Source organism: Mastacembelus armatus, chromosome 12 (assembly GCF_900324485.2).
Source record: "Mastacembelus armatus chromosome 12, fMasArm1.2, whole genome shotgun sequence".
Classification (NCBI taxonomy): domain Eukaryota; kingdom Metazoa; phylum Chordata; class Actinopteri; order Synbranchiformes; family Mastacembelidae; genus Mastacembelus; species Mastacembelus armatus.
Window position 1 is genome coordinate 12333274 of NC_046644.1, and position 13731 is coordinate 12347004.

At 40.6% G+C, this 13731-nt stretch overlaps 1 protein-coding gene across 1 annotated transcript in view; it reads right to left on the reverse strand.

The window, feature by feature from the left end:
- unc5cb (unc-5 netrin receptor Cb) overlaps nt 1-652 on the reverse strand; it is a 100908-nt gene extending 100256 nt beyond the window's left edge. Inside the window, exon 1 of the mRNA XM_026297400.1 lies at nt 141-652. Within this exon, the coding sequence (XP_026153185.1) occupies nt 141-258 (118 nt within the window). The 5' untranslated portion in view covers nt 259-652. The remainder of the gene's footprint in view (nt 1-140) is intronic.
- Between the last annotated feature and the right edge of the window lie 13079 nt (nt 653-13731).

The window sequence follows — 13731 nt, forward strand, 5'->3', positions numbered from 1 at the left end:
AGGTGGGTTTATCTGTACCGACTGTGAGTAAAACGAATTCAGGTGATGCTCCCTGTCCAGTTTACCCTGCAGGAGTTTACGCAACTTTTACCGATAAGTAATGCCAAGTTCACAGGCCCAGACAAGAGGTTAAAGTTTACCTTGAGCCGCTCCGATATCCACCAGGAGAAAAAGCAATAGCCAGGACACGGCAGGCATCTCAGGAGATGATCTCGACACTCTTCCTCCTTCTCTGTCAGTTTGTGCACCGTACCCCATGATGAGGAGTCAAACTCCGATCTGAGGCAAGTCCGAGTCAGTGAGAAACTGCGCTCAAACGCGCTCTATTGCCGCTCGTTGTTGCGCGCTGCAGTGAAAATCCTCACAACCCCGAGCGCAAAAAACAGAGTTGCAGAAAATATATCCAGCGCTGTTTTTGCAAACATACGAACTGTGACAGGTTATGGAGTGTGAAGCGTGCGCATCGCCCCCAGTCAGAGAAGATGCTGCGTTAAAATCTGTCTCCGTTTGCTTTTCCCCTTTCAAAGGTTCACTTGGTCGCTCTAGAGCTGTGGATCGATGTCTTGTCTTGGTGGCAAATTCATGCTCCGGTTTAGTCGCACACCTCAAGCTTTTTGTGAGCCGTGGGTGTGCGTGTGTGAGTGTGTGTGTGTGTGTGTGTATGCGCCGCGCGTCGCGCTCGACTGACAGGACTGAACCAGGGGAAGGAGCCGTCCCTGCGGGCTACCTTGCTCCTTCAGCCAATCCAAGTGCTCCGGCAAGTGGCGGCGTTGCATCAAAACCTGGCCCGGACAGCAGCAAGGAATGGATGTCGTTTATCAATTGTATGACAAATTAAAGCCTTGAGTTGAAGGTACATGACAGTCACTGAGGGCAGTTAAGTAGCTTAAAATATGTTATATTTTTTTTTCTTTTTCATTTTTCATTTGGTTTCCTACATGAATTATCAAGCAGGGTGGTCTCAGAAATGCATATTTTAAGGTCCTTTACTTTGTGCCAATAAACATTTAAATCTAACTCTACTAAAATATCATCAGTTAAATTCACTTCAAATATCAAAAATTAAGAATAGTAGCTCAGTAGTTACCTCATGTCTGACTGAAAACATATATTGCTATATAATCTGTTGTTATAGGACATTATTAGATCAGATGGGAACATCTATCCATCCATCCATCCATCCATCTTCTATACCCGCTTTTCCTGGCTCAGGGTCACGGGGATCTGCTGGAGCCTATCCCAGCTCTCTCTCAGGTGGAAGGCAGGGGTACACCCTGGGCAGGTCACCAGTCTGTCGCAGGGCCACATATAGACACACAAAGACAGACAACCACACACACTCACACTCACTCCTACGGGCAATTTTAGAGTCACCAATCAACCTAACATGCATGTTTTTGGACTGTGGGAGGAAACCGGAGTACCCGGAGTAAACCCACGCAAGCACAGGGAGAACATGCAAACTCCACACAGAAAGGCCGGGATGCGAACCCACGACCTTCTTGCTGTGAGGCAACAGTGCTAACCACTCAGCCACCATGCTGCCCGCAACATCTATCCATGAATCCAAAATAAACATTTAACTTTTCTTGACATTTTACAAACATGGCCAACGCTGGAGCTAGTTCCAGTGAATGGCTGTAGCAAACATAAGTTAATACTAGTGAAGTGAACTAAAGATGCCTTAAACTCCTGTATGTGGTGTGATGCTTGCTGAGATTAACTAGAGAAAGAGGCTTGGTCAGGTTGATACAAAGATCTGGAAAAGGTTGGGTGGCTCAGGCAGTGTGCTGCCAGCAGTGATGGATTACCAAGATGGGGTGAATGCTGGTTCGTGTGTATGGTGGCTCTGGTGGGTTAAGCAGCATGTTGCCAGTGGGAGCAACACGCTGATTAGTTTGACCATTGTGATCAGTCACCATGCTCATGGTGGGTGATAATGGAAGTTAACCTACATGGAGGATTGTGCTGAGTGCGTGGGTGCAGATGTCAGGCACACACATAACTAGTAGTGCATCCAGCAGAGCTAGATAAGTGGGAAAAACAGTTCAGCTCAAACTGTGACACAGCTACAGCAAGGCAGACGCTATGTTTAAGCAAATAATAGCAAGTTGGCTCAACCTGCTGAGTATTTCTTTTTTACTTGGGTGATAGTTGAATGTATATCAGATCAGGTCAAAGGTAGGATCAGTTAGGGCTGCAGCATCATGTTGGCTGTCATGGGGCCCAGCAGATTTATGACTCAGTGGCCTGACACCCACTGCAGGGCCCATAGGTCAAAACATCATTTAACGTGAGTACTGGACTTCCACAAGAATGCTCACCTTACTTTTGTCACATTTATTATGTAAGGCCTATAGTGTACTGTGTATTGATAGTTTTGTTTGGGTTTTTTCATTTTTATCTTATCATTTTTCTGCTATTTTATTTGCCTTTTGACTATCTCTTTGTTAGGTTTATAAATAATAAATGCTTAGCTAGTAGCATCATTAACAACTTATATACTGTATATCTGAAACATGACAAGAAACCCCAAATAGAAATTGTGTTTTTATAAGTAGTCCGAAGACAAAATAATCAATATTTATAACATTTCCCCTTGAAATGTCATGAGACAAAGTATGAAGCAGCAAGAGCTGAAATTTGCCAAAGTCCTAGGCAAAAATGTGTTATATTCTACCTCTGTGTATTGCAAACAGGTGCTTCCGTTTTCTGGTCACTGTGTACTTTGAGGGCATAAATCGTCATTAATTTAGCACAAGCACTGCAGCAGGAAAGAATAATTTATCTGACTGGGCCTCGGACTCACCCCTGTTTCAACCACACTAATTGTTATTTAGACATAGTAATAGCATGTCAGAAAACCTGATCGATAATGAGCTCAACCTAACAAACATACCCTTAAACACACTGGCACAGACAGACACAGACAACTTTTGCCTTGCAGGGGGAAATTTGTTTCGTGATTCCGATAAAAGGCTGATGAGTAATTACATATGCATGACAGATGTCTAGGCAATGCCCCTGACGCTTCGTGATTAATGTGAAATATGAGCTTGACACTATCTCTTCACCAAAATGAAACGTGATAACTTTTAAAATATGAAACTAATTTAAGAAGCATGGTATCCTCCTCCCCTCTATCACAATTTTTTTTTTAAATGTACGGTAATATCAATGGGCAGCTGTCATCTTGCTGGCATTTCAATTTCAGGTAGGATATGCAGGAAATTGCTTTTATTCTTGACTCAGACTCTTTTAGGATGGGAATGATTGTTGTACTTTGGGATTCCAAATACACTGCAAACTACACACAGGCACAGTATGTATTTAATGAGACAGAAGCTCCTTCTGCCATTTAGTGGAAGCATGGATTCAACAAGTTGCTGTAAATGCTCCTCAGAGGTGGCTGGTCCATGCTGACTGCACAGTGATGCATTCAGGCTGCTATCATCACATTCCACATCATCCTGAAGATGCTCTGTTTGGGTGAGATATGCAGATCGCAGGAGCTATTGGAGGAAAAAATGAGGTCACTGTCGTGTTCCCAAAACAATCTTAAAGCAATGTCTGGAATCTTATCACTCTACATTAAAAAAAAAAAAAAACGGGGTACATTGCGACCATGAAGGCCACATCATAATCTTGTCACCAGTATGTCACATCACAAACCAGGATTTTTCAAATTGTGCTTTGTTTTTCCGCTTCTCAGTCATCCAGCTCTGTTGATGGTTCACACAGCCTCATTTTCTTGTTCTTTGCCGACTGAAGTGGAAAGTGGCGTAGCCCTCTGCTGCTGGAGCCCATCCAATTCAAGGTTAAATGATGTGTGCTTTCTGAAATGTCCTTCTCAGTACAGCTGTTGTACTGAGCTGTCACTTATGTGTGGCCTGTTAACTTGAACAAGTCTTGCCAGTCTCCCCTGACTTCTGTCTCAAGCCACTGAAATGCAGATTCTGACAGCAGCAAGTCACATCCCCAGGTCTCAGCCTGCATAAACAAAAAGTATCTGTTCCACTACTTCTGTGCCATTTTATTCTGACCCTATGTCACATATATGAGCATTTTAATATACTCCTGTAGTTAATTTTACTTCTTGACATTAAATGTAACAATATAAATAAATAAATTGCAATAGGAAAAGTAAAAACTTGATAACATTGGACTTCATTGACCTCTAGTTGTATTGCAAAGAATGAAAAGAGAAGGGGTTATCAGGGACAAGACAAAAACATTAAATGTAATCCTTAAACACTCACTGCTGATGTGGCATGTGTGCCAGGAGTGAAAAGCCTGGATGTCATGGAAATACAGATGTGTAAATGCCCCCGAGATTGTTAACATGCCCCTTTCAGCAAATAACTCCCCTCACATGCTCACTTTTGTCAGGAAAGAAGCTTTTTCGCCCACAGGACTGATGCTAGATGGATGTTTTAGTCTCACAGGAAACTTGACACTGTAGTGCATGACAACCCCAGGAGGACAGCAATGTCTGAGATGCTGGAAGTGGAGTGTCTGGAGCAAACAACCACGGCAAGCTAAAAGTCACTTAAATCAAACATCCTGCCCATTTTGGGCTTTCAGTTTAAGAGCAATTGAACGTAATCTGCATGGTTTATAACTGTATTCTTTGTTTATGCATGACTCACTGTCTGACTCACTTCACTGTTTGCTTAAATTGGAAGGAACCTTGGAAGATGGATATAGTGAGTATGTGCATTTCATCTTTATTGCTTCCAAAAGCCCAAGGGTGAAAAACTCAAGTTCATCCTGTTTAACTGTTATGTCTGAAAAGGTCAACGTTCTGTGTGGCATTTGTGCAAGACTTAAGAACAGACAGAAGTGTGGATTTGTTTTATTAGCAGCTATTACTTTGCATGGGAAGAAGTGGGAAGCTGTTGTAGACAATCAGGAGATAGAAATCTAAAGGACCTAAATTATGTAAATAGCTCTGTCCCCTTCAGAATGCAGTGAAATAGCAAACACTATTGTGCTGCTTACTAAATGTTAACATGCTAACATTCTAATACGTTATGGTGCTTATGCTAAATATTATACCTCAACATGTTACTATTGTCATTCTTACCATGTTAGTACATTGTTGTAGGCTGTAAGCTTAAAGCACTTCTGTGCCTACAGCATCACAAAACCACCAGCATGTCTGCAAACTCTCGGTCTTTCTTCCACATATACATATCATCATCTTTGCTCATCACTGCACACATCACATCACATCCCATATTCCTGCTAAGTCCTCACAGGACTTCAGTCTCTCCCGTCAGGCTGCTGATCAATTAGACACAGCGGCAGACAGTCAGACAGATTGATAAGCAGACAAACAAACAGAGATATGCAGGCAAACTGATGATAAAGCAGAGGCAATGTAATGAAGTTTCTATGTAGGACCCGCTTTCCAATGCCAGCCCACCCTCCCTTCCCATCACCACACACAAATAGGCCTCATTTTCTTTCTAATTTTAAAGATAAACATCAGTGAGTGAAAATGGAATTGGAAATTAATCACAGCTATAAATTAAGTCACGTTTAGGGGTATCCTTCTTCTTCATCTGCGGAGTTACAGGTAGGTAGTTGATGTTATTCCATGTGGAGAGCTGCAGGATAGAGAGGAATTTGAAATATGACAAATGGCATAATATGATTTGCACACAAAGCGGTGGTTTGGGGCTGATTTTTTTTTTTTTTTACAACCGTGAGCCACAGAGCGACAGTGAATGGTGGTGACGACAGCATGTGCCACACAATAAAGCTGCTTTCCATCGCTTTGGGCACACTTTACTGCTGCTCTTGATATTAGTATTAAAAGTGATTTGCAGCTCCGTATGTGGCAAGGAATCAAAACTTAATTTAGGCAGATAAAGATGCCATTTGGGAGGGAGATAAAGTGCTGCATCATGGGAGATGTGTTCCCCAGCCTGCTCTCAGCTCCTCACCCTTACAGCGCCCTCAGATTTACTAGCTCTTTTTTCCTGCTCCATAAAACAGCAAATCTGCTCGCCAGGCGACACAGGCAAATGTTAATGGATTCATTTGTCAAGAACCTTCCACTTATTTACAGTCCTCTTCCATTACCATCGCTCCTCCTGTAAGAGAAAAACCAGTGGCCAAAGTCAAAATATCGATTTGCCTGTCCATCACGACCATGAGTCATCCTGTAGAACACACCAAACCCAGTGTGATTCAACATGACAGTTACACAAGCAATGCAATGTTGTTTCTCCCATTGCTGCTATTATGTAATTACCTAAGAAATGCATGCTTGTTATAGTTGTTCTAAATAAAAGCATCACATGTTGTATTTCATATTATTATGATATCAGCTCATATTATTATCTCCATTACCTGTAATTCATGTGATGAAAATATATTACTGGTTAGTGTCATTGCTCTGAAATTTCATATTTTTTGTTTTTGTATTTTACCTGATACTTGGTCTTCCATAAGAGCAGCCTAATGAGGCTGTGCTAATGCATTTTATACTTACCACATATAGTACTGCATGCTGCAGCTCCTTTCTCCACCAGGGTTGCTGAAGTGTGACTGCTGATGCAAGCCAGTCCTTGACCCTGTGCACCAGTTACTGATAGTTCAGACTTCTCATTTGAACACTGGAGCCTGGAGGAAAGTAAGAGCCCTGCTGTGCCACAGACCTGATATCCCCCCTCAACACATCTTATATCTTCTTCACTGCTCAGGTTTGGCAGTGCTGTGGCCTCTGGATCAAAGCTTCCAGCTCCACTCTGTTTAGCATCCATCCAAACCTTCCTAGATCAGATCTGAGCCCAGAAGATATCACAATCTGAGCAGAACTGTAGCCAAAAGATTCGCAGCTACTGATGTAATAGCAGTAAGTCTGGTTGTAGTAGAAGTAGTAGTATTTCATTAATCCCTCTTGGGCAAATTTCCTTATCACAGAAACATCAAAAGCAATTCAAGACCTAGTGCCAAATAGAAGCAGGTCAAACATAAGCCAACAGCTATATAAATACACAGCCAATTTACTGATCCTTGATAGCATCCTGTGTATGCAAAAAAGGGTTATGCAAAGTTAATCCTTAGAGAAATAACACAAAATCAGGTGTTTATCATCTAACAATTTTCTAAATGTAACCTAATCTCTTTAATACTGTAAGATCTTGTAGTGTAAATTGCTTTAAGATAGTTTCTTTTTGTCATTTGGTGCTATATAAATAACTTGAATTGAACTGAATATACAATAAGATGCATCAATCTCTGTTCATTTGTGCTTTGATTTTATGATCCCGTCGTTATTTTTACTGGGAACCTGAAGTTCATCAAGGCTCTTTAGATTGTGCTCTCTATAATGTGTGGAAGACAACACATAAATATCCTGGATTGGTGGCATGTTAAGAAAGGACATTAGTTATACAGCATCCACAAGTCTGTGATTTATTGTTTAATAAACACTCAAAGAAAAGTATTAACTCTGTTTCCCTGCTATGGGTCAAATCCACAGAACTTCCTGAATGGGCTTTCCTCTAATTATATAAAAGCTTCTGATTATCTCTTGCTCACCCCAACATCACCTCAGCATCACACAGTCTCCCATCCATATGTCTGTTTAATCCCCCTTCCTTTTTTTCTGCAATCTCCACCTCCCATGCAGGGAAATGGTTCAGCCTTTCTGAAGTAAACAGACATTAATCACCCCTTGAAGGGGAATTGTCTGAGGGACAGCCCTATGCATTTGAAGAGGGGCCACACAAAGGCACACAGGACCAGGAGATAGATGCTGCAGGGGTGTGGGATGTTATGGCCCCCTATGGGATGTGTATGGCAACAGCTGAAAGGGTCAATGTGCCCACCTTGGGTAAGTATGTCAAGGACAGTGAGAGGAGGATTGGGTGAAATGAACTGCTGTAAATTGGAACATAGGCCTGACAGAAAACTCTTATTCTTCATTAGTTTCTGTTTTCTCTTTTCAACAAGAATACATGAAGCTCACATATGTGGATACACTTACAGTAATTATCTGTCATGAATAACCAAATAACAGCATATGATTTTACTATGAAAAAATCAAAAGATCCGAAGTGTACTTTTACTTCTGCCTGTAAAATTAAGACGTATGGGTGGAATTTGTATTCTTTGACATTATACAAAATTTACTTTTAGCAGAAAGATTATAAATAGAATTTCAAGAAAATGTGAACAAATATTTATGATTTCTCAGCTTGTGATGTACTGTTTTCATCATTAGTTCTAAGACAGATGAATAACACAATTTAGCACAGTTTATGAACCATGAATTGCAAGTACAATTACCATTTAAATCATAATTACTTGTTCTTCTTGAGTAACCTCATTTTATAGTGCTGTATGAATAATTTAAAATGTAATTTTTGAAATGGTATTTTGTATATTACATAATCTAAGGCTATTATTGGCTGCTATTTGGGATGAACTTTTTTTTAAATTAAAGGCGATGTTATTACTATTAATGTGTTGCATTTTAAGCTGTCCATGTAAAATGTATCACTGTATTATTCTTATACACTCCTGTGTAATGGCACTTCATCGAAAAGGTATCGCATATTCAAAATGTTAATAAAGTCAAGTATTTTCTGAGGAATTCCATTTCAATCATGAAAAAAAAAGTGCCGTTTAACGTCTAACGCTGATATAAATTACACAAGAGGGTTTTCTGCACTTTGACGTCAGTCTAGAGAGTGCCCACAGCTTGAGTGGCTTTGTAAACTATTTTCATTCTCTGGCTCAACAAATGAACTCATCCTGTAGGGCTGTAAACATATAGAAGCGGGTCATTATGTTGTTCCATTTTGTCCCAAAACCAAGATTTCCATTTATGTAGGTGAGTTTTTAGTTATGCTAGCATTGTGGATTTTTATGTGTGGCCATCCCGGTCTGGCAATCAGCTGAGCTACCATGTTGGTCCACACTGAAATATATAAACAATCACTGGGCCTCATGCATTAAATTTTTGTGCCACACAATTTGTTACATTCAGGTTCCCCTCAGAATAATTAATTTTGGTGATGATTTAAATAAAAAGAAATATGAATTACATATATAAATAAATATATACAGTGTTGGCTGAAGCCAACAGGCGCAGTTAGCTCTTTCTCTCTGCCGTGCCAACGATCGGCTCTCTAAATGAGATTCATCTGGAATCCTTCCTATAAAAATGTTATTTACACTGTGATTGTTTGTGGTTTGTTAAGTTCTGTGAAGTTTCAGAAGTCTATTGCATGTCTTAAAGCCATTATAGCGTCTGCTGGTCTCTTGCTTGTTGCAATAGCAGCACTTAGGGAGACAGCAGGGAGACATATGTTCCTCATCTTAAGTGGTGCTTTAAAAGGTATTGATGGTTTAAAAGCAACTATAGTAAGTGATCAATGAAGAGACTTCTCTGTCTGTTTCATGATGGCAATATGGTGGACAATCATCAGCCAGACCGATGGAAGCTCTTCCAGAACTGTGTCCGATTGTTTTCAGTACAAGTGTCCATTTCAAACTGACTCAAATGATCCAGCCTCATACCACACTTTACTGGTGTGGCGATCTATAGATCTGATTATAAATGAGTACTTTATTAGTATTGGTGATTAGAGCACCTACCACACTAATATTTCTTGGCATTGAAATCACAGTGAAAATAAGCAGCATTAAAGTCCTTGAGATGAAGTGACAGTTGGGGAACAACTGGAGTCTTGGCAAAGCAGGAGCAACACTGATTACAATCAGCCAGATGGCTGCCAAGCAATGTTTGGATGTAATTGGGAAGGAGTGGAAAAGCCGATTTCATACTAAAATTTTATCTTTATGTCTTTATGTTTATTGATAACCTAAAGCTCCATGAAGCTGTCAAACTTTTTGAGAATTTTATGTTTCAGGTTTTTCAAATGTCTGGAGTGTTTAATGCAGAACAAAAGCCATTTTGATAGTCAGCCACTAGATTACACATTGAAATATCATTGTATTGCTTCATGAAAATATAAGAAATGGTTTCACCACCTTTTTCACAGTGGCATTGTGGGTTATTTTGTATAATAATGTTTTTTTTTTTTCTGTTGTCTCGTTCTATTCAGCAACCATGTAATTAATAGTTTCACAGAAGTCTGATTCACTCTAATTTGGCCATCTCAGTTTCGCAAGATCATGCAAAAATCCAAATTCCTGGTAGATGAGAGAAGAAAGGGCAGCATAATGTTCTAAGGCATAAGAGTTCTCCACTTACTCCCAAATGCTTTCATCTTACTTGTCTGAAAGTCAGGCCTGTTGTTCTTTGTTAGGGTGTGTGTTTCAGCTATGTTTTGAACTGACATGACACAGCCAGGGATGTTTGTACATCCAGTGTTTGAATTACGGAGGAGTAAAGGCCTGCGTGGTGATGTATGAGCAGGATGTCAGGTCTGTCTGTTAGCAATGATTTATGAATGCTTGAGGGGGGAACAACGTCGGTTTGCGGTAATGCAGTCAGATTGAGGAGGCTACTGTAAACACAGTGTATTACACCTAATGAAGGCTCACACAGGAATCCATTACACCCTTTCACATTCCACTTTTATGATATTGCAAGAGAAACTGTCTCATTCTGGGACAACAAAGGGCCAAAGTATTTCATTTAGGCTAAACATCTTTGAGAAATGCCACTGATGAACTATGTCCTGTCCACATAAATTACCTGCCTTGTAATATAAAAGAAAATCCAAGATAAGAAAATATCTGTATGACCAAGAACATATAGCCTTAGTAAACTATAAAATGTATTCTCCCTACTCTTATGAGGCTCAGACTAACAGGACAGAGTCATCTCAAGACTGGTAAAAAGAGCAGATCATGTTCTTCTGTAACCTGAAACTGAGCCTCATCAAAGAAATTCCAATAAGCAGTAGAGACATTTCCCAGAGAGCATCCTGTGGGGTTCCTGGTGGCAAGCAACACTGATGGGTGGGGTCAGTGTGTCAAACTCCAATCCTGTCCCATTACTCAGCACAGGTCCTATCAACATATCAGCCATCTGATCTCCACAGCTGCAGAGCGGGAGGTGGGGTGTGGGGCAGCAGGAGCATGTAAAAACAAAGAGTGAGGAGCTCAGAGGGAGAATGAGGTGGATCCTTGTTGCATAAAGTGCAAGCTATCACTGTTGCTTACTGCTAAAACATAAGCACAAGGTCAAATCAAACCAAAAAAGCAGCTGATTTCCTCTACAATTCCTTTTAAGATCACAAATGATGTGAGAGGAGCATGGAGAGAAAGTTTTCTGTATTTGTGCGAGTCTAAGGTGTGTGTGTCTGACCAGACAATGGGTCTGTGTATGTGTGTGTGTGTGTGCACAAGTTAAAAGATGGTAAAAAGCAGGTGTCTGTTCATGAGTAGTTGCATGGTAAGCATCCTCTTGTGGGAATGACCTGCTTGTCTCATTAATAGGTTGTTGCCGGAGGGAAACAATATGCAAACCAAGCAGGAAAAATGGAAATCAAAATACCCCCCCCCCCCCCCCCCCCCCCCCCAGCACCATCACAACTCCACCCTCTCTCCCTTCATGGTCACAGGCAACCACTGACACAACACACAAACAGACTCACAGTCACAGCGCATTAAATTATTCAGCTCATAAAGCACTTACAGTCCTGATAGGTAAGGATTTTAATTTGTAAATAAACATTTGCTTCTAAAAGAAAGACAAGACTCACTTAATCATATTTCTCTGGCATATATTGTAAGCTGTTTGCACTGCTCCATTCATGTAAAAGTAAGTAACTGTTAATGGAAAATTTTGTATATTAGGGTGGGATTTATTTTTGTGCCTTGCACATAAAGTATATTGTTCCACAAATCTGTTTTAGTGCTAAGCTTTAATGCACAGCAATGGGTAAACACTATGCTTGCTTGCTGGGGTAATGAACAAATAAAATAACATGCCATAAAAGTAAAAAAAAAAAAAAAAAGTTCCTAAATCCCATTTGTGCAAACAATTAGGTAGAGCATTTAGAAGAGCATATTTAAACACGCTGCAGATAAAATGCACCTGGACAGTCCGTGGATTGTATATTGAGAAGAACTGAGACACACGTTGAGACAGCAATGAATAACAGCAGCAGAAACCAGCATTAAAATGAACAGCTACTACAGAAGATTGTGTTATCACTCCTGCTGCCCTTACAGTAGAAACAAGGCATTCAAAACAAAAGAGGTCCTTAATTCCATCTTTGTTGTGCCTCTGCACCAGATTGGAGCCCGGAAAGCTTTCCACCAAACCCCTGCTGAGATGGGCTGTGGCGGGAGAGCTCGGGGAGAGGGGACCTGGTGGGCTCCCTTCTGGGCAGGGGGTGGGTGAAGTTCCTGGTCCCCTGCTCTGTTTCTGCTCCAGGTTACACAGGCTATATAGCAGGGGGTCCTCCCCTGCCAGTCCCTGTAGGGTCTTCTTACCCCCTAGTTAACCCTCAATTACAAAGGGGTTGAAATCAAATGAAGGACAGAAAGACTTACTATAAGAAAATAGTTTGACTTTTATACTAATCATGTACAAACAAAGTCCTTTAGTGATGTGAGCATTTTATTCATTCATCATGTATGTGTAGTGACCTGACCATATTCATTAAATTGAAAAAGAAAGTGCACCTGCACAAACACTGCTGCAATGTACAACATTGTCTCCTCATTTGCTGCATCATATGGCTTGACAGCGAGAGAATAACTTAGCTGCAAACTCAATAACAAGAATGGTGGAAATAATCTTACAACCACTTTTAAAGTGTGAATAGAAATTAGTTTTTTCCATTCCAAAGCACAAATTCTGAAGATGTGCTGTTTCTTTGAAAAATGTTTAAAATGCAAATATATGCTTGCTTGCAAGTATTTCAAATAAACAATTTGCATTCTCAAAGTTTGGCACTTCTGCAAAGCTACAGTGACAAAATTACAGATTTAAATAGCTTTTTTTTTCTTTCTCCTTCCTACACCTCGTTCTACTGTTGGCGTTAGCTCTCTTGTAGCTACAATGCAAACACTACTGGTCTCAATTTCATCTACATTGTTGCCACACTTAAGTGCAGTAACCTAATCCCTTCTGAAACAGAAGGTTTCAACCTTAGCCGGCGGGCTGGGAGGGGACGGGAGCTGAGTGGAAGTAGAGGAGGGTGTTGTCACTGCACTTTACAGCATTACGGCATACTGTAGAATTGGCAGGGGCCTCGGGGTCATTTAGATAGGGTTCCTCTACCCTGAGGTGTTAAATTCAAAACCACATTTATTATCACAAAAAATGCTTTTCTTTCAGCATCTGCTCACTTAACTTTAATTATAGCTTCCTTTTAGAGCAGGAAGGCCATTAGGCTGGGGTGGGTCCTTAAAGCTCTCTCTCTCTCTCTCCTCTCAGTGTAGTGTTGTTGCTGGATACAACTGTGATGTATGAAAAGGTGAAATTTATTCTTCTTTTTCACAGGGCCTGCAAACACTCCACCAGAGTTAGTCTGAGATCGACAATCCCAAAGGACTGAAACAAACATTTTGAAGTATAAATAAATAAATAAAAAAGTAAGCAGTGATATGAAAAGCTTGGTCTGCAGCAGTAGTCACTGTAAACACAGTGTAAGTATTTAAGATTATACCGCCTGCTGTTTTGTGTGAGACTGTTTGGAAGCACATGTGCACTTTTGTTTGTGCACATATGTGTTTATCCTTCTATATGCCTTGTGCACTTGGCCCATTTTTCCTCATTGTGCCGCG